Source organism: Cyprinus carpio, chromosome A16 (assembly GCF_018340385.1).
Source record: "Cyprinus carpio isolate SPL01 chromosome A16, ASM1834038v1, whole genome shotgun sequence".
Lineage (NCBI taxonomy): Eukaryota > Metazoa > Chordata > Actinopteri > Cypriniformes > Cyprinidae > Cyprinus > Cyprinus carpio.
This window is the reverse complement of record NC_056587.1, coordinates 20510641-20535967: the sequence shown is the minus strand read 5'-3', so window position 1 is coordinate 20535967 and position 25327 is coordinate 20510641. Positions and strand designations below refer to the sequence as shown.

Here is a 25327-nt window from a genome sequence, read left to right as displayed (position 1 = left end):
TAAACACTACTGGCAAAACCCGTTTTTTTTTTTCAGAAAACATAAAAAATATATTTTTAAAATGTTTATATGTTTAATCTATTTGTGGCTATACATTTCCCCTTTGTATAAATCTTTAATGTTGCCTGTAATGTCAACAAATTAAAACTATTTAGAAACTGGCTTTATCTAGTGTTCAGATTTCTGTTCTGGAATTGTATGCAAATTAATGCATATTTAATTATATAATGCCTCTTCTGCATATTTAAACATAACATTTCAGAAAACTTGTAATGCAAGTTTGATTTGTCTTGTGTTTGATTTATTAATAGTGGTGTTAACAGCTGGAAACATTACATTTATGCTTTGTAAATTTTATGCATTTAGCAGATGCTTTTATTCAAATATTAAATGCACCACCTCTATTTTTTATTTTTTTTTAAATTCTGTTCTGTTATTAGCGATTAGCAATGCAAAAGTGTCAGTACATCAGTGCATCTGTCCTTTTGGTGGAAACGTTTAATGCAGGAAAGATATCAGAAAGTGTTTCTTTCACTCTGAGCCGTTCTAGAGCTCCGAACTCTTCAAGCATGGCCAGAAAGGTATGCAGAGTCTCCTTCAAACGCAGATGAGTGTGTCTTAGTGGATCGGACACAAAGCCTTCCTGTGTGTGATGGACTGAGGAGGCCCTTTTATACAGGAGAAAAACTCCCTCACACACAGAATGTGTAAAGACCGAAATGTCATCAGTGTTCACTCAAGTGTGCATGCATTTGTGTGTGTGCTTGCGTGCATCATGTCCTAGTGTGTGTGTGTGTGTGTGTGTGTGTGTGTGTGTGCAAACCAGATGCTGCTTTCCTGTTCAGATCCCATTATCAGATGGTTCTGTAACTTGATTATTCAGCAACTGCGTCTAATTCGTCAGTCTCGTACAACACTCGGCAAAAGTATCCATTATCTGATGATATTTGTTCAGATTGGGGAAATTTTGAATCAAAGAGCAAATCGTTGCACTGCTTGACACGTATAATGGCTGTGTTCCAAAACCTAGTGCTTCCTTGGTGCATAGGCAGCATCTTAACTGAAATGGACCCTCAGATTTGGAGCATTCTACATAGGCAGCAAAAAGCATATAAGCATTTAATAAGCATAAAAATGTTTTGCACGCACAAATATTGGGTTATCTTAACATTCTACATTTTATTTTAACATAATTAATGTTATTATTTTGTTAATACTTTTGAGTATTTTATTTATTTGAACATTCTAAATTTTATTTGAATTTATTTCAATTTAATATAATTAATGTTATTTTATTAGTACTTCTCAGCATTTGATAAATTATACAATATTAGATATATATTCAATAAAATTATATATACAGTGTGTATATATATATATATATATATATATATATATATATATATATATATATATATATATATATATATATATATAAATATATAAATACTTTTTGAACTCGAAGCCTTTTTATATGCTTGTTTAAATTTACTTTGTTGTCCGTTTTTGAACATGACATCAGTCAGATAATATTTTGTCCAACATTGGCTCTTTTGCATAAAACTGATAAAGCAGGTTCAGGTAGAGGGAGGTCTTTTGATGCATGGCAGCTTGATGCTGACAGACATGAGTGAGATGTTTGCAGGATTTTCTGCTGTAAATCAGTAGGGTGGTACGTCTTGCAGCGCTGCAAGGCTTTTATGGCGGTCATAAAAACAGATGTTTAGGTATGTATCTCACATATGTTAATGGATCGTCAAACAGTGTGCAAGTTTGTGCACGCTCATCCCTTTATAATCAGATATGGTCACAAAATAACTCCGCCTAGACACTGATGCTTCACATGTAAATGACTGCTGTAGGTGCCGCTGACAGCCTCTTCAACTGTCCTTCGGTGGCAGTTTGGAGCTCCTTCATTTTATAAAGTAATGGCCATGTTTGCAAGTCGTTTTGCTGGAGAAATCACTGCTGTGTGATAGAAATCTGATCATGCGTTACTAGAGTGTTATTTTAACCTATTGTTTTAAACGTGTGTGTGTGTGTGTGTTCACAGCCCAGAAGAGAGGACTGTAACAATGTAAGACCAGAAGACTGGAATCCTAGAATTCCAGTGGGCATCTCTCCTGTGAGTACACATATGGTACACTGTTAATGCAAAAAGTGATTTTGATTTTGTCCTTGATTATAAACATATATATTATGAAAAAGATTTGCTAAAATAATAATTAAATCATTCAATAAATGATAATGTATAATAATAATAATAATAATAATAATTATAATAATAATTATTATTATTATTATTATTATTATTATTATTATTATTATTATTATTATTATATAACATATTTTTAAATATTAAATATTACTTCTGCTCACCAAGGCTGAATTTTTTGATAAAATTAAATATGAAAAATAATTGTTTTCTATTTTAATATATTTTCAGATTGAATTTATTTGTGATGCAAAACTGAATTTTACTCCAGTCTTCAGTGTCACATGATCCTTCAGAAATCATTCTAATATGCTGATTTGCTGCTCAAAAAACATTTATTGTAATTAGAATTTATTGTTAAACTTTTATGATATTTTATTATTAGCTTTTTAACTGTCTTTACTGTCACTTTTGAACATTTTAATGCAGCCTTACTGAAAAAAATAAAATAAAAATATTTCATAAATACAAATCTTACTGACCCCAAACTTTTGAACAATGATGTATGTAAAAAAATAATATATATATATATATATATATATTGATATATATATATATATATATATATATATATATATATATATATATATATATATATATATATATATATATATATATATTATTACTTTATGTAAATTATTAATTATTATTAACCTTCTTGTTTGAAAGTCTATCTAACTTTTTCTTTTTCTTTTTTCTTGTTGCATGATTTCTCCTCTGCTCAGGTGAAGCCCAACCCTCTGACCTCAGAGTGGAATGGGAAATCCGAGAACTGTGTGTTAAACATCAACTCCTCCATCTACGACGAGATCCAGCAGGAGATGAAGAGGGCCAAAGTGTCCCAGGCCATGTTCGCCAAGGTCGCCGCCTCAAAGAGCCAGGTACGGCCCACTCAGACTTCAACTTTCAGCAGCCTGTCATGCTTGAACCGCTCGTCCGGTTGACAAAACATTGTTAAACATTTTTGTGTACAGCCTACAGAAAGCTCAGATAGCGAGATAAAAGCGTAAAGGGAGAGCTTTGTTAAGCCTGGCAGGTAGCGCAGTGCTGTAATGACTTGCGCTGCTTTATTGTGGGTTTGCGAACAGCAGACAGTGTTGCAACATAAAACAAATGTGTTTATATAATTCAGCTGTGCAACGACCACACCGTTATCTCACATAGCGAACAGCCTTCTGCTGAATACAGGCCTCTGTGAGAGACATTACCGTCTGTTTTAGCCTATTAAAACTAATTAAAGAAACACAAGGCGAGCCCCATTATTAAAGGTTTCACATATCTATGTGCACACTTAAAGATTTTCACAATTACATCTGATTGGGAGGGGGGGTGAATAAAAGCCCTAAATAATCCAGAAATATCAGCAGGTTTTTGCTGATTGCACTGATTACGGTGCCAGATACTTTTGTTTCACTAAATTACAGTTTGATGCACAAACCACTGTTTTTGTCGAAGGGAGTTCAAAGCCGAGAAGGGTGGAGGAGAGAAAAGACAAACCAGGGCATTTAAGATTCTCGTATAAAATGATGGTTTGAGAGAAAAGAGCCCCCTCTCTGTCTCTCTCTGCAGCCCTGCCTGAGCCTGTGTGCTCCATTCATGGCTGGTGTGAATGTGAATTGAGCAGCAGATAAGAACTGTGCTAATTACGCAGCTGAAAAAGGGGCCTGGGAGAGCACTTATCTCCGGCTCCATCTCGTAATGTGTGCTCCCCGGGCAGCTGGTACCCCCTCCTTCCCATACCCAGCCCCCTCTGCGGGGCCCACGGGGCCCGCCGGCTGAATGTCCGGCCGGTGCCGAGCGCCTGGCGGTGCTGGTGCCGATGCAGAACAATTATATTTACAAAACGGGTATTATGATGTCGTAATTAGCGGTGGGGAAACTCTCTTTCAATTGAGGTGTGACGATTGAAGAATCATAGAGGGAAGTCAATTGGTATCAGTCACAATTACAGTATGTTTTCATTCTGATCAGTCAGTTTGGTCGCATTTTGGGTCTTTTTAATGAAGAATATTGTTCAGTCTTGCCTGAAAATACTCATTTTGTCATTTGAGGCGACAGGCCAAAGCTACATTTCTTATCATCAGTGTTGAAAACAATTGTGCTGCTTAATATTTTTGTGGAAACAGTGATACATTTTTCTTTCATAATTCGCTGATGAATAGAAAGTTCAAAAGAACAGCATTTATTTGAAATAGAAAACTTTTGTAGCATTATAAATGTATTTACTGTCGCTTTTGATCAATTTAATGCATCCTTCCTGAATAAAAGTATTAATTTCATTTCAAAAGTTGCACTGACCCCAAACTTTAGAATGATAGTGTATGAAATAATAAATAAATGATTTTTGTGAAGTAATAATAATACATTATTTTTATTATTATATAGTTCATTATAGGGCAAAGCTAAATACAAATGATGTTCTTAAAACTTATATTTTTAGAATGTAAAATAGCAAAATAAATAAATTAATTAAAATTATGAAATGCATTCTGATTGAAGTCCAGTTTATGATTTCGGAATCAAGTAGGATGACAAAATAGGTAACAATTCACAGTAAGTTCCCATTAGTTAGTGTTAATGCATTAACTTAAACTCAGAAGCATTCACTGCAAACTGCTCAAATGCTAAGGTTTGGCTTAATTTGAAGAAATTATGACAGAAATATATTGTACAGTAGAATGTATTTCTCAAAGTATTATGAATGTTATTATAATTTTGTTGTTGAATGTATTTCTAAATTTTTTGTTTTTTTTTTTTTTAATTTTTTTATTTATAATATTTTTTTTTTATGTTATTTTAAAACATCAATTAAATTGTATTATTATATATTCGTATGATTGATTTGTTTTTCATGAATGCATTTGTATGAAACCATAAAACACAGAATTCAGAAAAATTCAAATGGAAAACCAAATTTGGGGGTGAAAAATTTAATAGATTTCATTATTTTTTATTGATTGATTGTGACTTCGTTGAACTGCATTTTAAAAGACCAATTAAATTAAGTTTTATGCATCCAAATGTTTACCACCCTTTTGGTTATACATTTGTATTAAATCATAAAACAGAATTCAGAAAAAATGAAAACTGAAAACAGAATTTGGGGGTAAAAAAACAGATTTCATAATTTCATTTGATTTCAATTTTAAAATATCAATTAAATAGTTAATATTTTATGCACCCATATGATTACCACAGTTTTAAAAATAAATTTGTGTTAAATCATAAAACACTGAATTCAGAGAAATTGAAACCGAAAACCGGAAAAATAAAACACATTTAATAATTTCATTTGGTTGATCATTATTGCATTCGATTTACATTTTTAAAGACAAAAAAGAAAAAGAAAAGAGGAAAAAAGAAAACTGATTTTGGCGGAAAAAAATTAAACCAGCCTTTAGATTTTATGGGGCCCTCAAGTTAGCTTAGATCAATTAAATAATATTGACAGATACAACTTTTGATTTTAAGATTAATAAACATTTTCATAATTAGTTTAAATATAGTTAACAAATGTTAGAAAATGAACCCTTATTGTAAAGTGTAGCCACAAACTGTGTGTTTGTCTGTCCCTCTAAGCCCCTGCCTGGCTGAAGGACCTCAGGGTCCTGGATGGCGTTTGGTGGGAGGTGTTTTGCCGTATGGTTATCTTCCGTGGCGTGTCAGATTAATTGGCACGTCCATCAGTGCAGGAATCCTCGTCCGAAGCGGAGGTAGACTGCAGCAGCACTGGCTGCAGCACACACTAGAGATCTGGCACAGGCCACGGGTTTGGCTTCCGCAGCCACAGGGCTCCAGGCTCGGCCCAGATCTGCCCTCGATGAGAGCCGTGTTGAGGGGGAGGCGCATTGTCATCCCCTAGGCTTTCAAAGCCTTAAACAGTAGTTTGAGGGGGTTAAAGAGAGCCATCGTGTGTGTTTGTGAGTGTGTGTACCTGCTTACTTATGTGGCCGCGTGTACGGCTGTGGTGTAAATGAGTGTGTGTGCTGTTTATTGGGGGATGGGCACTGGATCGGAGCCATGCCGTCCCCCTCTCTGGGCGCACATCCATACAGGACGTGAGTGCCAGGCTTTATCTATTTGGTGGCACTTTCATATTCCGAGTAGCATTTCAATTAATTTCTCCTCCTGCACCACAGAAAAAACACTATTTTTGCAGCTTTTAAACTGGAAAAGAAACATATAAATGGTTTATTTATACGCTTTCGTTGATGTCTAGTGCCTAATGTTTTGGAGGTGAAACGAAAGCTGTTGAGGTTCTAGCGGTGAATTTCTTTCCTTCCCTCCTTCAGTGCAGGATTTTTTCACCTGTCCGATTGTAGTTTTTATCTGAAGTATCATTCATATGACACAATTCATGAACCCAAGTTTAAAGTCAACATGAAGTGCTGTTCGCAACCAGTTTTTCTAATGCATTTTTGATGAGTTAAGATAAGGTATAATATTTTTTATTTTATTTTTTGGGAAGAAGGCTGCATTGTTTTGGCCAAAAATACAGTAAAAACAGTAACATTGTGAAAGATTATTACAATTTGAAAGATGTTTTCTATTAAAATGTATTCCAGAATGTAATTTTCAGCATCAATACTCCAGTCTTCAGTGTTACATGATCCTTCAGAAATCATTCTAATATGCTGATTTGCAGATCAAGAAACATATGTACAGTATATATATTGTTATAACATTATAAGTGGCTGTACTGTCACTTTTTATCAATTTATTATGTCATTGTTATTGCTGAATAACTAACTAATAATAATTATTTAAAACAAATAATTTGGAATAACATGATGCACTGATGAATCATTCACAATAAGACCAGGAACACATAATATTACTTATATAGGATCAGTTTGGATTTCATGTTGAGTAGATTTAGGGGTTTATTAAAGTCCCTAATTTTGAATATGAGTGATAGTGAAAGTGACGTATGACTGAGCAAACACCACTAATACAGACATGACAGTGCTGAACTGGCATTCACAGAGCTCTGCTGGGGCTGGGAGAATAGAGAGAAGAAGGGCATTATGGGTGTTGTGCTGACACCCTCTGATGGTGAATACAATCACAGCCCCTGTTGTCAGAAGACAAGCCCTTTAGAACCCAGAGCCATTCCCTTTAGAGTGACCTGTCTCATTTTCTCTCTCTCTCTCTCTCTTTCTTTCTTTGTCTGTATGTCTCTCGCTCACTCCTGGAAGAGGCTGTGGTAATTAGCAGGGCTCTAATGAGACAGAATGTCAGTGATCTGCCGCAGTACAGGGGGGCAGGCGATAGGCCGGTGTGTGTATGAAGGGGGGTAGAGGAGGCTGTGCCATCTGTCACTGAGCGCCTGGCTTGCTGCTCTCTAGGGGGGAACAGTGGGTCGGCAAAAGTGAGTGTGAGAGAGAGATGTATAAAAAATGAGCAGGACAGACTGTGTATATCAGTACAAAATTGCAGTTGTAATTTCAACTGGTGGTCAACTGATATATCCTTTATTTGCAGAAAATCAGCTGTTTCCCAATTGAATCAGTTTCTCAGCCTTGCCAACATGATAAACCCAGCATTTATCAATCATTCTAATCATAACGTCCTCTTTTTTTTTTTTTAATATTTTTGGAAATTTGAGTTAATTGTGTGTTAATTTTTTTTCTATAGTTTTTCTAAAATTCTGTTTTCAGATATTTTTTGATAGAATTTTTATTTGAATATTGTTTTAAATAAGTGGTTATTTAATTTTTATTGTATCTGTCATCAGCTAACCTGCAATCCGAATAACAGCTTCCGGGAAAACAGACCAACAATTTTGATGACATCACCTCGCACTCAGGGGTGTCGTGCAGATTTTTGTCTAGTAAAATTGAGACTGAGACCTTCCCTCCCCCTGATAAGACCTGCCTCTGACTAGCAAGAAGGCTGTGATGTGAACTGCAGTCTATTGGCTGTTGCATTTATTTGGCCTGTATTTCCAGGGCAGGTCTAGACTCATCGTCTGCCTCTGCGCATCTGCAGTTGCTTTCATTAAAGCACAAGAACCCAATGCTGGATGCAAATGAAATTACGCTCCTACTGTATATGGAAGTTCGGTCCTCCCTCTTCCTGTTCTGATGGACCCTATAATTTTACAGAGAATATATATTTTTCATTATCATGTTTCATTTTGAAGAGTTGTTTGTTTACGGTTATGAATTCACTGCCTCCCAGGGGCGTGCGTGAGGCAGATGGGAGCGGCGGGCCTGTGAGAGCGGAAATAGGGCCATGATGACTGTTTATTAATTGATTTATTTATTTATCTGGCTGCCTGGTTATTAGGTTGCCTTGGAAACAGCTGCAGTTCCCCTGTATTATTAAAGACACAATATTCGTGAACCAGAGACCCAGATGTCTGGGAAATTAATTCCGCGTATGATTTATCACAGTGCTCGCTTCCAAACGAACGTTTTTCCTTGATGTTTAACTCGTTCGTTGACCATCTTCTGGTTCTCCAGCTTGTTCTCCATCTGTTTAATCTCTCTCTCTCTCTCTCCCTCTCTCTCCTCAGCATGTAAGGTAGCATTAGAGGTGGCCCGGTTTCTTGCGCTCTCCTCTGTCAGACCACACAGGGCTTGTTCTGAGGCCCATTCTCACTAATCTGATCAGGCAGGCAAATACGCCGGGAAAAGCGGCTTTAATGATCCCCCTAATTACCTCAAGTCAATACCAACTGTATTATTAGACTCCGGGAAAATATTCCATTAGGGTCCCCCCTGTGGGACTCCCTGCACGTAGCGATGTCATGCGCCACGCGCCCCCATGCTTGTAATTAATTTTATTTACACACGCAGGAATGCACAAGGTCGCACCTGCAGCCCGGAGCCGCCTTGCCCGGCCCCCGACTCGCCCGCTTAATCAGATCTGTCATAATTACCATTCTGCATGCTTCTGACACACACTGCAAAATATTTCAATTTAACTGCAGCCAATGGCTGCAGCAGACGGCGCTCTGCTCACCGCTCGCCCACGGTGTACAGGGGTTTACCGGACCTGCTCTGCGCTTTCCCTTCCTTGCTCTCTTCCTTCTAGTTTTCTGCAACTCTTTGGACATTAGTGACCAGATAAATTGGTCGATATCTGTCCATTTGTTCCATTATTAAGCAACTTGGTTTATTTTACTCACCCTCACATTGTTCTGAATGACTTTAATTCACACATGCAAAACAAAAGATGCATTTTTGAAGGACATACATACTGCTCTTTTGCATTTATTGGAAAAAGAAAAAAATACAATGAATTTATTGTAAAATGATCAAAATATCCACATGCTTCATTCAGAGTATTCTGAAGGCATTCATTTTTTTTTATGTGTATATATACATACACACACACACTACCAAAAAATTACACTCTGACCCTGCGCTATAAAACAATCAAATATCATCAAATGCTTCAAAAGCCTCTGTCATAAAAGTTAACGACTTGATATATTTTTGCCGTTTTAAAGCAAACTTGTGTTAATTAAGAGTGCTGTTGGAGCTGACATGTACAATTTGCAAGTTTTATGCCGTTTTAATCTATAATTCAATAAGATCAGGCATGATTTATCTGCTTAATTGCTCTCTGATATTAGCAATTAAACTCCAGCTTTGAATTAAATCTCAATCACACGCTTATAATTGATGGACTAGTGTTTTTCTCATAGGTTGCTTGTGTGTCGAGGGCTCCTTGCAGGCTCTTTGTTTGAATTATGTTGCAATCAGCCTACTTACATTTTATGTTGGGGTTGTTTTTTTGTTTTCCTTCATGTCTCTTGAAAATGGTAACCTAGTTACGGGCCACCAGATCTCCTTTATCCTTGCATAATTTTGTAGACAAAGTTGTTGACATTGTATCAAAGGTGCAAAGTTGTTTTTGGGCAGTTTTTGTCAGTTAAGCTCACATAGGAGTTCATTTCTGTATTTACTATATCAGAGCAGGTTTTGCAGACTTGCAAAATTTTGAAAAAGACAAAATACCAAGCAAATGCAATTTGCAATCAAATACAGCCAGATCGTCTTAACTCGTTTTTTGTTCACTATCCTTTAATCGTCTGCTAAAAAGCATTTTGTTTTGTCAACATTTTTTGTATATATATATATATGTATGTATGTGTGTGTGTGTGTGTGTGTGTGTGTGTGTATATATATATAATGCAATGCATTTGTGTGTATATATATATATATATATATATATATATATATATATATATATATACACATATATATATATATAATGCAATGCATTTGTGTATATATATATAATGCAATGCATTTGTGTATATATATATAATGCAATGCATTTCTGGAATGCAGCTAGAGCATCCAAATCCTTTTTTGGGTCAAAGTGTATTATAACTTCTAGAAAGCTCATAAGGAACATATTAACGGCTCCATACATGCTGTTAAGCAGGTTTTCCTCACATACTGTAACAACCCTTCTCTGGTTACAGATCTCTAGATAGATGGATAGACAAACAGAAAGGCATTATTGATCCCCGAGGGGAATTTTTCATAAAAACAACACTATACATTTACATGTTGCAATCAAATAAGATAAGACAGAGCACATCGCTCTTTAGCTTTACATACATACATGCTGAACAATAAATGCTCTGAATTAATTCTTACTTCGGTAAGTTTACTCTACTCTTCTTCTACAGTTTTGGTCAAATGCGATCATGCAACAGTTTGAGGAGAATCTCCGCTGTTTATTGCTCAAAGAAAACTATCTCTATCGCCCCCTTGAGTTTGGAGGTTTGTTAGTGTTTGCGATGCATTCCCATCTTAAATATGTTTGTAGCGCGAAGATGAAGGCAGTAGGAGTGTTTGCTTGACCACATCTGAGGAGAACGGATGTGTTTCTGTGTGTTTAGAGTTCATCTGGGGCACTGGCTTCATTTTCTCTTCCTCCACGCCAAGACCATTTGAATAAATACTGAGAGCACATCTATTTGCATAGTAAGATCTCCAATAAGGCAGTCCGTTCTCGGCCTATTTTTGGCCCTTTTTTTTAATTTTTTTTGCTTATTGTTGCAGAAGATTCACATATGCTGTGTGAGCGCATTAATGTATTTCAGCCAACAGATGGACTTGACGCGCATGCAGCGGGTCCAATTCCTTCGCTCGTACATCCGCAAACCCCACACACGTTCGCTCTTAGGGCCCCGCGCGCAGACGAAAACAGGTTTGAACATACTGTATTATCTTTTGAATTGATCTGCATGACACTGTCTGCCAAAGCTGAGTCGGTGCCAGATTCAGGAGGGGCGGTAGAGCAGGAAACAATAATGCTTTGTCTGTTGAACACTGCAGGCCTCTGCCTGACATCAAGATGTTTGTTTCTCGCTTTTGTTTTTACTTCAACGCGCTCGAGACCGAAGCCATAACAATGGATTAGCATCTTTATTTAAAAACAATGAAAAAGAGCGAAAAAGAAAGAAAAGCTCTTTAAAATCTGCCTCCCTGACTGCGGTTTTTAACAGGCGTCCACGCGAGTTTGTGTTTGTTTAAAAGAGGAGTCTGGGTACGCCCTCAGGTCTATAGGGGCCGTATCTCGACTGAAACTTGTTGACTTGTTTGAGAACGGCATCCAACGATGTGATGACTGATAAGTGAACAGCCGTGGCATAGAGGGCACAGCACTGATCTGGAGACAGCCGTGACCAGCTGATCTGACATCATAATTCATATAGTTCTGTACTATATAGTAAGCAAAATTAGGATTAGTGCATCCCAAATCTTTAATAATATGACATGTTTTCTGGAGGTAAACTGTTTGTCAACCGTGAACACTATAAATAAAAACGAAAAATAAAAATACAATGAGAAATTTAAATAAAATTCAAATTAGAAAAAAATTAGAATGTTTTATATACTGTATAATTAAGAAAACAAGAAAATATTACAATACATATTAAAAATTCATAAAAATGTGTACAATTTATATTAAATTAACTAAATAATTTATATTTATTTAAATTGAATAATTTATATAATTTTTAAGTAAAATGTTTGGCTGCTAAATATTTAGTATAACATTGTTATACTGTGTACTATATTGTTATACTATATTGTTTTGTTTAGTTTATAATGTTTTTTCTAGTGTATATAGCTTCTGATTTTTTTTTTATATATATATATATATAAATAAAATTATATCAAATATTTTTTCTCTTACTCAAATGTATTATTATTATTTATTTTTTTCTAAATTTATATGTGATATTTAGTGTAAATTGATCTGCTCAGATGCTGTTTAATGCTATTGCCCTCACCAAGAGTGCCATATAAAATAATTTTTTGGTACCAGATAAAATGTGATTTGTTATTTAGGGAAGATCTTGCACTCTTAAATCGCTTTAATTTTGTTTTAGTTTGTAACTTTAAAGTACCTTCCTACTTTTCGTTATGGGTAGTTTATACCATAGCAAGTTGCCAAATACTTATCTCCAATACCAGTCTCTATAATTTCCCTCTATAATTAAGGTATTTTCTTGATGATCACTAAACAAGTACACACTATTAGTACATAGGAGAAGTATACAAACTGGGATGCGGCCCAGTGATACTGGGGAGCTGTTGGCTGATTCGGGACCATTGGCAACATCCAGGTCCAAGTGATTTGAGACAGGTATTGTCTCAGGAGTCTGAGGCCTGGCTGAACAGGGTTAGTGGAGGGGACGATAAAGAGCAAATGAGATAATAAAAAGGTGTTGATGGTGCCATGTGACTGTGATGTGGAAAACCACAACTGTCTGGGGCTCCTGAACTCAATCCCAAGTTTATTAATGTGTCCGCTGGCATCTGTGTCCGGGTGAGGGATATAAACACCACGCTGTTCTCTCACAGTACTGTCCTGTGCTTGTCTCATTGGCAGCTTGTGACCGCTCGGCCCTCACATAGACACACCGTATCCTGCTTAGCTGGGTGAATCTTACGCATGAATTCAGCCATTGTGCACCAGAGAAATATTTTTATCAGAATGTACCACTGTTATTTATACCCCAAACACAATGGAGGCTCCAGTGGGCTGCCTGGACCCTCACTTCATGTACCACTTGACCTGTCCACCCGTCCATGGATGTTTGGGTAACATGATCTTATAAAGTTGAGCTATAAATGGGTGAATCTCACACAAAATCTGTCAAAAATATTTCAAGGTCATATTTCACCCTAAAGTAAGAATAAAAAAATATATATAAAGTTAATTAAATTTGGATTAAAATTAAGCTGAAGATTAAAATAAAAATAAAAAATAAATTATAAAATAGTTTTATTTAAATAAAAGAAAGTTTATTTTATTAAAGAACATCAGGCTTACTAGTTATTTTATTTTAAATATAATATTTTATAATTTAGTTTTTGTTGTGAAATGTGACCTGGATTTTTATTTTTTTATTTATATATTTATTTTTCACACAGTACCCATAAAAAAAAAATAGTAATAATACAATTAAAAAAAAAAGTAAAAGTATATTATATATTTCTCATCTAGAGCTTCAAAAGTGATTGGAAGGGTTTTTCAATCTGTGCTTAGTTTTGCCAAGACACCAAAGTCAGAAGATCTCACTGTGAGCTCAGGCATTTCTCATTCAATTCACTCCACTATTTTATAGCTCTTTACTCTCACTGTATGTGAACTATTGACTCATTAGTCATTTTTATTTCTCATTATGATTTAAGAAAAAATGTTAAAACAAAGTTATGATGCGCAACCTCTGAGAAATTCACTTTTACCATCACTAGCCAAGCTTTAGTCTAGGTTAGTTGTACATGACTAGTTTTCCTATCTCCATATTCTCCAATAATATGCATTATCCTTCATAGTGTTTATCAGAATTGGCCAAACAAAACCCAGTAACATTACCATTTCCAGGCCGACTCTCTGCGAGTGCTCACTGTTTATGGTAAGACAGTGGAAGCAATGCAATTGGACAAATACAAGTGCTTTTTCAGGTCTTCAAGGCCCAAAGATCTGTATGGCTGTTCAATGCAAAAGTGTTTGTGTTTTTGTTCTATAATGCAACATCATTAATGCCAATACCTCTGTTGTCTTTTTTCACTTTGGTTGCACAACAACTTTTTTTTTGGTGGCTCGTTCTTTGGCTCAGTGGGATTTGTTTGGCATTTATCCATAGATGTTTGATTGAGGATTATTTTACGATAGAGTGCTTAATGGCTGCGATAAGGTGTGTGCGTGTTTGAACCGTTTCATGCTACAGACATCACAGCAGGATTGGGACTCAAATCCCTACTCATGCAAATAAAACAAAATGCGACAATAAACGTGGCAGAGGAACAAGGTGAGCTGTGATGAGCCTCGCTCGCTCGCTCGCTCTCTGGGGCTTTACATGGTTTTTGGGAGGAGCAGGAACATGGGACAACAGAAATGCTGAGTTATCTTTGCCGTGCAGCGCTCTGGTGTGGCTCTGGCTTCTGCTCCCTGTGTGTGTGTGTGTGTGTGCTGGGTAATCCTGTGGAAATGAAAGGTGCTGCCACACACTGGCCTGGAGATTAGGGCATCACGTTTGTAAGTGTGCCAGGACTCGACTGCTGGAACACACACTAAAGCTGCTTTTTCCTTTCTACCATACCTTATATTAGGAATGGGAATTGTAAGGAATTGAATGGCTCTGATTCATTTTCCAGTTCCTTAACCAATACTTTTCAGGAAGAAACTCCTCTCTCAAACTAAACAAAATCAGTGATATTTAGCATATATACATATTTTAGTTTGTTTACGGCTTTACACAGTTAAGACTTAAAATGTTATGAAAGATTTCTATTTTAAATAAATGCTGTTCTTTTGAATTTTGTATTCATGAAAGAATCCTGAAATAAAAATATACAACACTGTCGACAAAAATATGAAGCAGCACAACTGTTTTCAACATTGATAATAATCAGAAATGTTTCTTGGGAAAGCAAATCAGCATATTAGAATGATTTCTGAAGATCATGTGACACTGAAGACTGGAGTAATGATGCTTAAAATTCAGGATTTTTATATATATTCACAAAAACTTTTTACAATTTTACTGAAAACATTTAAAAATCTTACCGATCCCAAACTTTTAGCATACATGACATGAAACGTATTTGTTTAATTTTAGCCTGAATTTATTGTTTAGCTGTTGCTTTTCACATCTGACGTGTTGTCTTTGTGTTCTCCTGCAGGGCTGGCTGTGTGAACTGCTGCGCTGGAAAGAGGACCCATCCCCAGAGAACCGCACACTCTGGGAGAACCTGTCCATGATCCGCCGGTTCCTCAGTTTGTCCCAAGTGGAACGTGACGCTATTTATGAGCAGGAGAGCAACGGAGGACAGCAGCACCATGCGGACAGACCTCCTCACCTGCTGCACATGCCCTCCGACCCATTACAGGTCAGTGTCTCAAACACACACAATATACACTCAGAAAAAAAGGTACAAAAGCAGTGGGCAGGTACCCTTTCAAAAGGTACACCTTCGTCTATTATTTACATCTAAAAAGTGCATATTAGTACATTAAAAATGCACATTAGGGACTCAGATGTACATAAATGTGACATCTTTTTCAACTTTTTTTCATGAGAGTGTAATAGTAAGAGTTTTTTTGTTTTGTTTTGTTTTTTTGCTGGTAATTCAGCTTGAAATGGTTTACATATGGTAACCATATGGTAATGCCATTTTTACCAAAAACATGTCTAATTAAGTCTGTTTTGATCATTTGAAGTTTGGAGGTGCTGTAGAACTTTTTCAAACGCTGGTAATTTTGTGCTCCGCTGCTGTGTAAGCAAAACAGTCATTAGCAACATCATTTGTCTGCATTTAGATATTAAGGACAGCTAGCTATTTGAATAAATTCATCACTATTCTGAATCCGTATTTAATCACAAAAATCCCACAGTTCTTGTGGTTACAGCTGTGTGTTTGATCAGATATTATTTTGTTTACTCGCAAGCATATGGTCAATCCAAGAAAAAAAGCATGCGGGGAAGAAAAACATTTATTCACTTCCATTTTCACCACTTAAGGCGACGAGATCTGTGCATGACTGCTTGAGGTTTAAAGATTTGCAGATCAGATGTCGACTAAAACATTTAGCTACACTTGACAATAAGGTTTCGTTAGTTAACATTAGTTAACTACAGTAGTTAGCATTAAACTAAAAAATGAATATACTCCTACAGCATGTTAGTTCATGATCATTTCAACGTTTAATGCTACATTGAAAACAAGGTGTAGAAAATTTCACTCAGAAATTGCTAACAAATTTCACAAATAATTAGAGATATGGCAAGAAACAATGAAATTAAACATACTCAATTTTAGTTTTTTTTACAACTTCAAAACTGTTTTTCAGAGTGTAGATTTTTTATATAAAAAGTTGTCTTTAAACATTAATGCACTATGAATCAACATTGTAATAAATAAATGAAAATTTAAATGCATGCATAATAAAGCCAAAAACATGAGATGTCATGCATTACAATGATTTTACCACGGTTAAAAAGATCTTGCACACAATGTGAAGCCATAGACTTGCAATGAAGGAGGGACCTCAGTCTCAATAGTAACATTGTTACTAGAACTTTTGCATGAGCAAACACTTATTTTTTTTTACTTCACTGTTTGCTTCAAAATGTAAAATTGTAATTCAGATTTAATTTAACACATGTCAGATGTTGACCTTGATGTACAGAAAACTTGCTGGACAACATGCTTATGTACCATTTATTTCTGCCCATTGTATTTCAGTGTCTTTGATATGTTATCAGGAGACTGACATATTTACAAAAAAATGTTAACAAGCATTCCCGTTCCTCTTGAGAATGTCCCAGGAAAAGCAGTCTGTATGGTGTATGGAAAACAGCAGCAGCCGGTTACAATGGCCTTAACTCGCAAACAATGGTGCATTTCAGAGCAAATGTGTCATATGTTTACACCGACGTGAAAGTGGCCTAAACACAGACACCGATAACGCTCACATACCGTACATCACTCGCAGTTCTCGCGCAATGAGATCTCGCCACATATTGACTGTGTATTTACTGTGTTAAGCAACAGCTTTTGAATAGAGCTTGATAAGCAATCAACAGACCGCCACTTTTATGCGAATATTCTGATGAAAGAGTTCACATTCGTGTTAACAGCCGAGCATTAACGGAAACAGGTAAAGCTATAAAATCCCCTCATCTGATTGCTAGAAGTCGGCAACGTTACCAAAATCATATATTATAATACAAGTAATTTTTATAGCATGGTAATATATCACAATATAGTTATTTTTGCTGGAAATTCAACTAAAAAATGTTTCTTTTTCATTTCGCTGTCTCTCACACTTATTTATTATTTTGTATTTTATTTCATTTCATTTCATTTTATTATTTTAGGAACTTGATGCAACAAAAAAAAATTTAATTACGAAACACTTGAGTTCAAAACAAGACTGAGAAGAGTAACTTTCATTCAAAAAGAGTGAGACTTATTCCAAACTTGTAAATCAACTATTTTATTTTATTTTATTTTATTTTATTTTATTTTATTTTATTTTATTTTATTTTATTTTATTTTATTTTATTTTATTTATTTTACTCAAACCATTAAATCAAATAAATCCTAATAAAGTCTAACATTAGTGCCGAAATCTCAAATTAATAAACACATTCTTTAAAAATAGCTAATAAAAAAAAAATAAAAAAAAAGTATAGTTCAACTTCAGACTCATTCATTACTTATGTGGTTGGACACTAAAAGTAAAAAAAAAAATAATAATAATAATAATAATAGTAATATTAGTAATTAAGTGTTTTGTGTACTTAATGGACTTAATCCAATAGATCAAATTTAGTAAATAAGTGCACATCATTGCTAAAACTTTAATATAGTTAATGTACACTTGAGTTCAGATACATTCAGAACTGTTTTAAAATAGCTTATGTGGTTGGATACAAATAAGTATTTTAACAGAAATCTTGAGTTTGACATGTAGCGTGTTTGTCTCTCGTCCCTCTCAGAATCATCAACAGCCTTCCTCTCAGCTCCAAGTGCCGCTGCCCCTGCCGCACCCCTCACAGCCTCCTCTATCCCAACAGCCCCTGCAGCAGCAGCAGATGGGACCGCGGCTGCCCCCGCGGCAGCCCTCCATGGCTTCGCCCGCAGAGATCGAGGACGAGAGCCGCTGCAAGAGCCGCCAAGGCCACCGCATCTCCATGGAGGCGCTGGGCATCCTGCAAAGCTTCATTCAGGACGTGGGCCTGTATCCGGACGAGGAGGCCATCCACACACTCTCGGCACAGCTGGACCTGCCCAAACACACCATCATCAAGTTCTTCCAGAACCAGCGCTTCTACATCAACCACGCCGGCAAGCTGAAAGAGGGCTTCTCCTCCAACAACAATAAGGACGAGGGCCTGACAGACTTCAAGGAGGGCGAGCTGCTGACCGAGCTGGACGAGAGCGTGCAGACCAACAGCACAATGTTCTCCATTAAAATTGAAGAGCACCTGGCGCCTGAAACACATGCCATTGGACAGGCCCAAACTGAACAGGAGGCGAAAGAGTAATGGAAAGATTGCTTTTGCTTAGAATCTTATTCTCGTTCACTCATGTCTGTGTTCCATGAGTGAAACTATAAGACTTTTTACACAAGACTGAATAATACAGAGATGATTAACTTTCACAGTTTTGTAAAGCGTAGATTATTTCACTGTAGAGACTCGTGCATCATTTCAATAATCTGCACAACGAAACAAAATGTAAAAAGAAAAATCCTAAAGGAGTAGTTCACTCCTAAATGAAATTTTTTGTCGAAATGGTTGTTTCCTTTCAAGTGAATGGTAACTTGGGCAGTCAAGCTCCAGAATGCACAAAAACATCATATATGAAGTTTTAACGAAGTAATTTTATGGCTTGATAATACAGTATATGATTTTTATTTTTTTTATCTGTCTCTGGAAATACAACTAAAAATATTTTTTCATCTCTCTTTAATATTTAATTTTATGAACTTAAAGGACTCAGACCAATATAATTAGTTAAATTATTCATAACAAACCAAGTCTGACATCAGTGCAAAAAAATTTGAAATTATTAAACACTTGGGTTTGAAACAAAATACTGTAGATGTGTTAGAGGTGAGCAACATGACCAAAATCATATATTATGGTATGAGTAATTTTATTCCATGTTACCAGTACAAGTATGTTAGTATGATTATTTTTACAGCAAATACAATTATTTTTTTTCTCTCACTTCTCTCATTTTCTTCATTTATTATCATTTTGTTATTTATTTTAAATTATTTTTTTAATTAATCTAATGGACTAAGACCAATATGACTAATCATTCATGAATATATCATGGTATGAGTAATTTTATATCATGTTAACAGTATAAATATCACAAATTGGTTATCTGAACTGCACTGATGGCCCCAGTTCTCATTCACTTCCATTTTATAAAAAAAGAGTGGTTGGGTATTCTTCAGAAGTCACTTTCTGACAGAATTTTCATGTTTGCCTGAACTATTCCTTTAAGTGGACAGTATGTTGCTGTGGATATTTGCTGACTGCACTTGATGTCTGTTGTTTTTACACTGATTTTGAGCTACTGATTTTAAAAAAAGGAAAGTCAACAGAGTTTGATAGACATTGATGTTTACGTATGTGATGTTAACTGGATTTTTAAGAAAAAAAAATGCATGAAATTGGAGAAGAGGGGTAGACAAAGGCCTTAATGATGAGGTACTGAGTCAAGCACTGCTGGCTAATGAGTTATTCTCTTTGAAATAAAAAGGATGGCTCAGTCTCTGGATCCCTACGACCTGCAGGTAAACCAGGGGAAAATGGCTCACTCTTATTATTTGGTTTGAAGAAATATAAATATATATATATATATATATATATAGACATATATTAATTGTAAAAAAGTATACAGTCTTAAAGAAACTATGCCAACAAATGCCTTGTACTATATGGCACTGCCGATGTTAGATTATTTTGCAAACTTTGGTCACTGTAAAATCCTGGATTTCCACAGTTTCAAATGTGAATCACAAGCATCATCCTGCATTATTTATTTTGAGTTCTGATGTAATTACGTTTCGGGAACATTTCCGTCACCCGGCGCTTTTCGTTTTACTGATCTTTTTCTATTTATAAATGTAATTTTGATGGGCAGTAAAATCAGAAGTGTCTTAACGTTTTAAATGGAAAATGTGCTTTAATGGTTGCCTAAAAAAGTGCTGTATGTCAAGCAACTCATGCTACGAGCTTCACAATTCATGTTGTATGCAATTTTTACTATCATGCAAATAAGCTTAGGTAAATGACTAACCTATAGAGACCACTTTAGAGAGAAAAACATATGCAATTTGTGTGAAATCGATGTTTTGCAATGTGTCTTCCTTTGGTTAACAATTCAATTCAAAGCTATTCCTGTATAAATATGATGTATAAAAAAGTGGGTCTTTTTTTATGAGTTTATTGCAATGAGAACACCAGTTATTTTGTTACGACTGACTGTTTTATAAGTGTTTCTCAGTTTCTTTATGCAGAAATGTTCTAACTAGGAGTGGTTACTGATTGTTAATGACACAATTAAACTGTTTGTATTGTACTCTGAATCTTTGCGTTAATGTGCATTAAAGAATATCCACAGCATAGACCGAGTCAGACGAGCGCTTCTTCTGTGAGGAATAAGCTCCCGGGCGGAAGGTGGGATGAAGTCGTATTAGAAGCGTGTTTAAGGGTAAATAGAGGCAGGTGTTAAGGCCCTGTTAATGAGCTGATCTGCAGGGATTGGAGGTGTAAAGCTGAGAAGGTGCTTTGACTTCCCGATGAACTCCAGGTGAAGCTCTGAGACCGTATGGAAATCTGTCTCGCCCATATGGAGGTAAATCATCAGTGACCTCTGTGATCACGGATTGACTGAAAACATCACTGTGGTGTTTGCAGGAATTTTTAGAGATGATGGAACGAGAAATAGCATACTTTGTTTACCCAGACTTCAGGATGAGGGTAAGTTTAAATGGAAATAGCTCTAAACAATTCAACATGCAGTACAATAAATGACTTGTTTTGTTTTTCTTAGAAACTCTGTATATGTGTCAGGAGATGAAGGGGAGTATGTACATAACTAATATATGAAACACGAAAAAAAAAAAAAAAAATTGTTGTCGAACTCACAGCAGTCCGTTATTATTACAAGTGGGGAAATAACTTTTCTTTTTCTTTTAAAATGTGTGAAGTTAAATATTTTAATGTGTACTGTATAATAGCAGGTATCAAATTTCATGGAAATGTTAAATAAAATTCTTTACACTATAGAGGCCCTCGACTGAAATGTGTTCCAATGACAGACAAGCTTCTCCTGTTTGTTTTTTAGATCAAAAAATTTCCACTTTGAAATAAATCTGATAAGATCACTTGAATGTTACTATATATACTACAAAACTGAATCAACGTTTTCACTAACAGCCCCTAAAAAACCACCTAATGTTCTTCCCATACTTGACATTAAAATCTATATTAATCTTAACAAAAACAAAACTACATATTTGAAACAAAAACTATTATGTCCTGGGGTTATTGTAATAACTAAAATCATGTAAAAATATATTTGAAATAAAATCAATATTAACTGAATATATATATATATATATATATATATATATATATATATATATATATATATATATATATATATATATATATATATATATATTCATTTAGTTCAAGTTGAAGTACTAAAACAACTAAAACTAAAAACTAAGAGTTCATGAAAACTATAGACATTATAAAAAAGGAAAAAAAAAAAAAAAAAAAACTAAAACTTTCAATTGAAAAAAGAACACATAAAAATACAACCCAATTTAAAAACTGCCATGTCCTCTTTTATCAGGTTTCACAACTTTATATTAGATAGTCCACAATAATAGACGTTAAAAATGGTGGATGACATCTTGGTACTCACATGCAGGAATTTAGCATATATACAGTAGGCTATACATGCTACTGTACATATGGCAGAAAGAGTAGTATGTTAGCATGCTTTTCTGATCATAGCCATGCTTTGAGAATACTCAACTCAATATTTTACCTGGAGAATAAATGAAGACTCAACAGGTTGACACAATAATAGCAGGTTTTGCCTCATAGTGGGAGTATGCAACAATTACCCATCAGCCCCTGGGACTTCACAGTAAATCAAACAAGAAATGCAGCAGAAACACTAATAAACATGATGATGTGTGCTTTATTGGAACTGCTCTGTGAAAATAAGTTCTCTGTCTTGTAGCTCCGTTCGCTAACTTTTCTTTCTAGAGATGGAGGCCACAGAAGGTGTGATATGGGGTCAATAATGCGTTCATGTTGCCCATGTTCTTTCTTAACATGTTTCTGGTCTTTTTGTGAGTAATTCATCAGTGCATTGCTGTGTAGGGTCTACTGCCTAAGTGAAATCTGACATTTGGCACATTCTACAAATGACTTGAATGCACAGGAAACTCAACTCACAACTGATTTCGATATTACACACTGAAAGGCTATATATAGTTAGATGGAACTATTTTTAACTACACTTTTAGGCCATCTGATAAGGACTTTTTTCATCACAATGCATTCTGGGATTGTGATATCTCCTAAAGAAACATTCGTACTGTGTTTACAGTGAAAAGCCAGTGATTTCTGACAACATGAGTGACAGAAGGCATTGGCTGAAGCAAGAAAAACTTTAGCTTAGCATTGCTTTCTTTCTTTCTTTCTTTCTTTCTTTCTTTTTCTAGTCTTTTTTGTGTGTGTGTGCGCGCGTGTATGCTATGTTTGCTTCAAGTGACTTAAAAGGGTGTATTCATTTTTTCACAACATGAACAAAAGGAAGTACGTTTATTATTTATTTTTTGTATTTATATGTAGCTACAAATGCAATAACCAACGATATTCACTTACTGTAGACACATTTCAATTAAAATAATACATGGAAATGACACAAGCTGACTTTTTAAGGATTTTTTTTATCGATGACGCAAACGAATCACTGAATAATTTTTTTAATCGATTCATTAAAATTGATTCGTTGAACTGATTCACGGAAAGAGTAGGAATCGGTGAATTATATTTTACAGAGCTGATATCTAATGAAAAGTTATATTGACTTTTAACTGATAAATAACATAAGCCAGACATACCACGTCTGATGAAAAGCGCAAGTTTGTTACACTTTCCAGTGTACTTCAGTGTGTACTAGGCCTACATTTGTATTCGCAGGGCAGTGGAAATAATATGAATGGCAAAATATTATTCATATTCATTCAAATACACAATTTTTATTAATTAAGAGGTAGGCTGCTTAGACTTTTGACTAGCTGTCAAAACAAGGTCTGGTTAATGCTGGTCTGCTTAGGTAACATGTAAAGCCCTCGTTCACAGTTTGTGTTGTTCTTAAACATTGTTTGTGCTATCGATATCTATCAACTTTACCATAGAAAAAACGAATTATTAATTATAAAATATTTGCATGACTGTCTACAAATCTTTGAAATGCATTCAGTTTTGTTATAAAGTTTCATTAAACTTGTAAACTTTGATAAATCCAGTAATCATTTCATCAGGTTTTGTAACAGAATGTCAAGTTGTCCCAGGTGCATGTCAAAGGACAGCTATAGATCCACCCTGTCATATTTAGCAGTCAGTAGAGCCCATTCAGGGATTATTGATGTAATGCTTCAAATGATGAACCCTGTTGTTATAAATTGCTCCATTTTCCTTTTCAAAATCTGGGTCATTTACAGAGTCTGAAATCAGCAAATTGCCTCAGCTAGGGCCTCTTGGAGCAACCTAATAGATAATTATGTTTATTTTTGTGCTTACCTTTATATTTAAAGTTAAAAGTGTCCTGAATTTTCTCTTATGTTATGTAAAGTTATATCTCGAGCAACATTGTTAGTGATGTTTAGGAATTATGTATTGACTTTACCCCAAATAGCACTGGAAAAGCATACCTCTCATAATAATTGAAACATCTCTATGTGTTTCTTTTATGAGAAATAAAACCGATTAATTTAATGCTTGTCTTTACCATAATTTTTTTATAGCATTTAATTTGATCAAAAACGGTGTTCTGTGATTTTTAAATTATTTCCTTATTGGAAATATAAGTTATTAAAATTTAAAACATATCCATATAAATTAATTTGAGTTTGGCCCAGTTTAATTTCTAATTAGTCAGTTTTTATCCATTTAGGCTGATTATGCTGTTGACACCATGATCAGCCAATCACAGCTAAGTGGAGTTACTGCCGTGAATTTTGTATTGTTATTTTGTCTGAATTTTCTTCTTTATTGGAGCTCAGTGAGAACACAGTGAGCTTAAGGGGGGCAAAATGATGTTGCCTACATTTGAACCTTTAGTTGTTTGTCACTTGGACAGTGTTACTTTAGAAAAAAATGTTTATTATATGTTTGTTTTTTTAAATATTTGTACTATAAACCATTTTCTCATCCACTATTTTCCCTGATTATTTTCTTTTATATATATTATATTTTTTTTGGAGAGGGCAATGCAATGCGATGCCTCCTCAGAGAAAGCAGCCCTGGTTTGTACGTGTTGCTCTTGTAAATAGGAAAGAGGTGTTGAAAAATCGAACAGTAGCGGCTCTCAGCACAGCTGGATGGCCTGATAAAATCGTAAGAGCCATTCATTCCAAACAGCCTGATAGATTCAAAGCTAGCACGGCTGCTCTGAGCAGACATCTGAAGAGGCAAGAGGGCAGAGGAAGGCTGGACTCAAAATTTTACTCAGTAGCCAGAATCTGAGTGCTCACCTGCCATGAGTTAGATACTCCAAAACTGCACACGAGATGCAAACTGCTTGTTCTTTTTTTGCAGCATGTATACTGTGCAAACATTTTTACATGCATGAAGGATTCAGATGACATGCTACTTTTGTCAAAATGTGCAACCAATACTGCTATTTGTCATCTTTTATATGCCCCTGGGTTGTTCTGCACTCATTTTTTTTGTGTTCCGGGACCGTGAAACACAAAGATGCTGCATATTGTTTCACATGCTACTATTAAAAATTACTAGACACTACAAAGTCTGCACTGCATAGAATAGAGAAGGCAGTGTGCTAGTAT

General features: G+C 35.3%; 1 protein-coding gene across 6 annotated transcripts in view; it reads left to right on the top strand.

Moving 5' to 3' along the window:
* The window catches only part of LOC109105146 (DNA-binding protein SATB1-like), a 55674-nt gene extending 34866 nt beyond the window's left edge, over window positions 1–20808 (top strand). For all 6 annotated transcript variants that reach the window (XM_042773211.1, XM_042773215.1, XM_042773214.1 and 3 more), the window contains 4 exons: window positions 2054–2125; window positions 2941–3096; window positions 15385–15591; window positions 18207–20808. In XM_042773211.1, the coding sequence (XP_042629145.1) occupies window positions 2054–2125; window positions 2941–3096; window positions 15385–15591; window positions 18207–18755 (984 nt within the window). In that variant the 3' untranslated portion in view covers window positions 18756–20808. The remainder of the gene's footprint in view (window positions 1–2053; window positions 2126–2940; window positions 3097–15384; window positions 15592–18206) is intronic.
* The last annotated feature ends 4519 nt before the right edge of the window (window positions 20809–25327 follow it).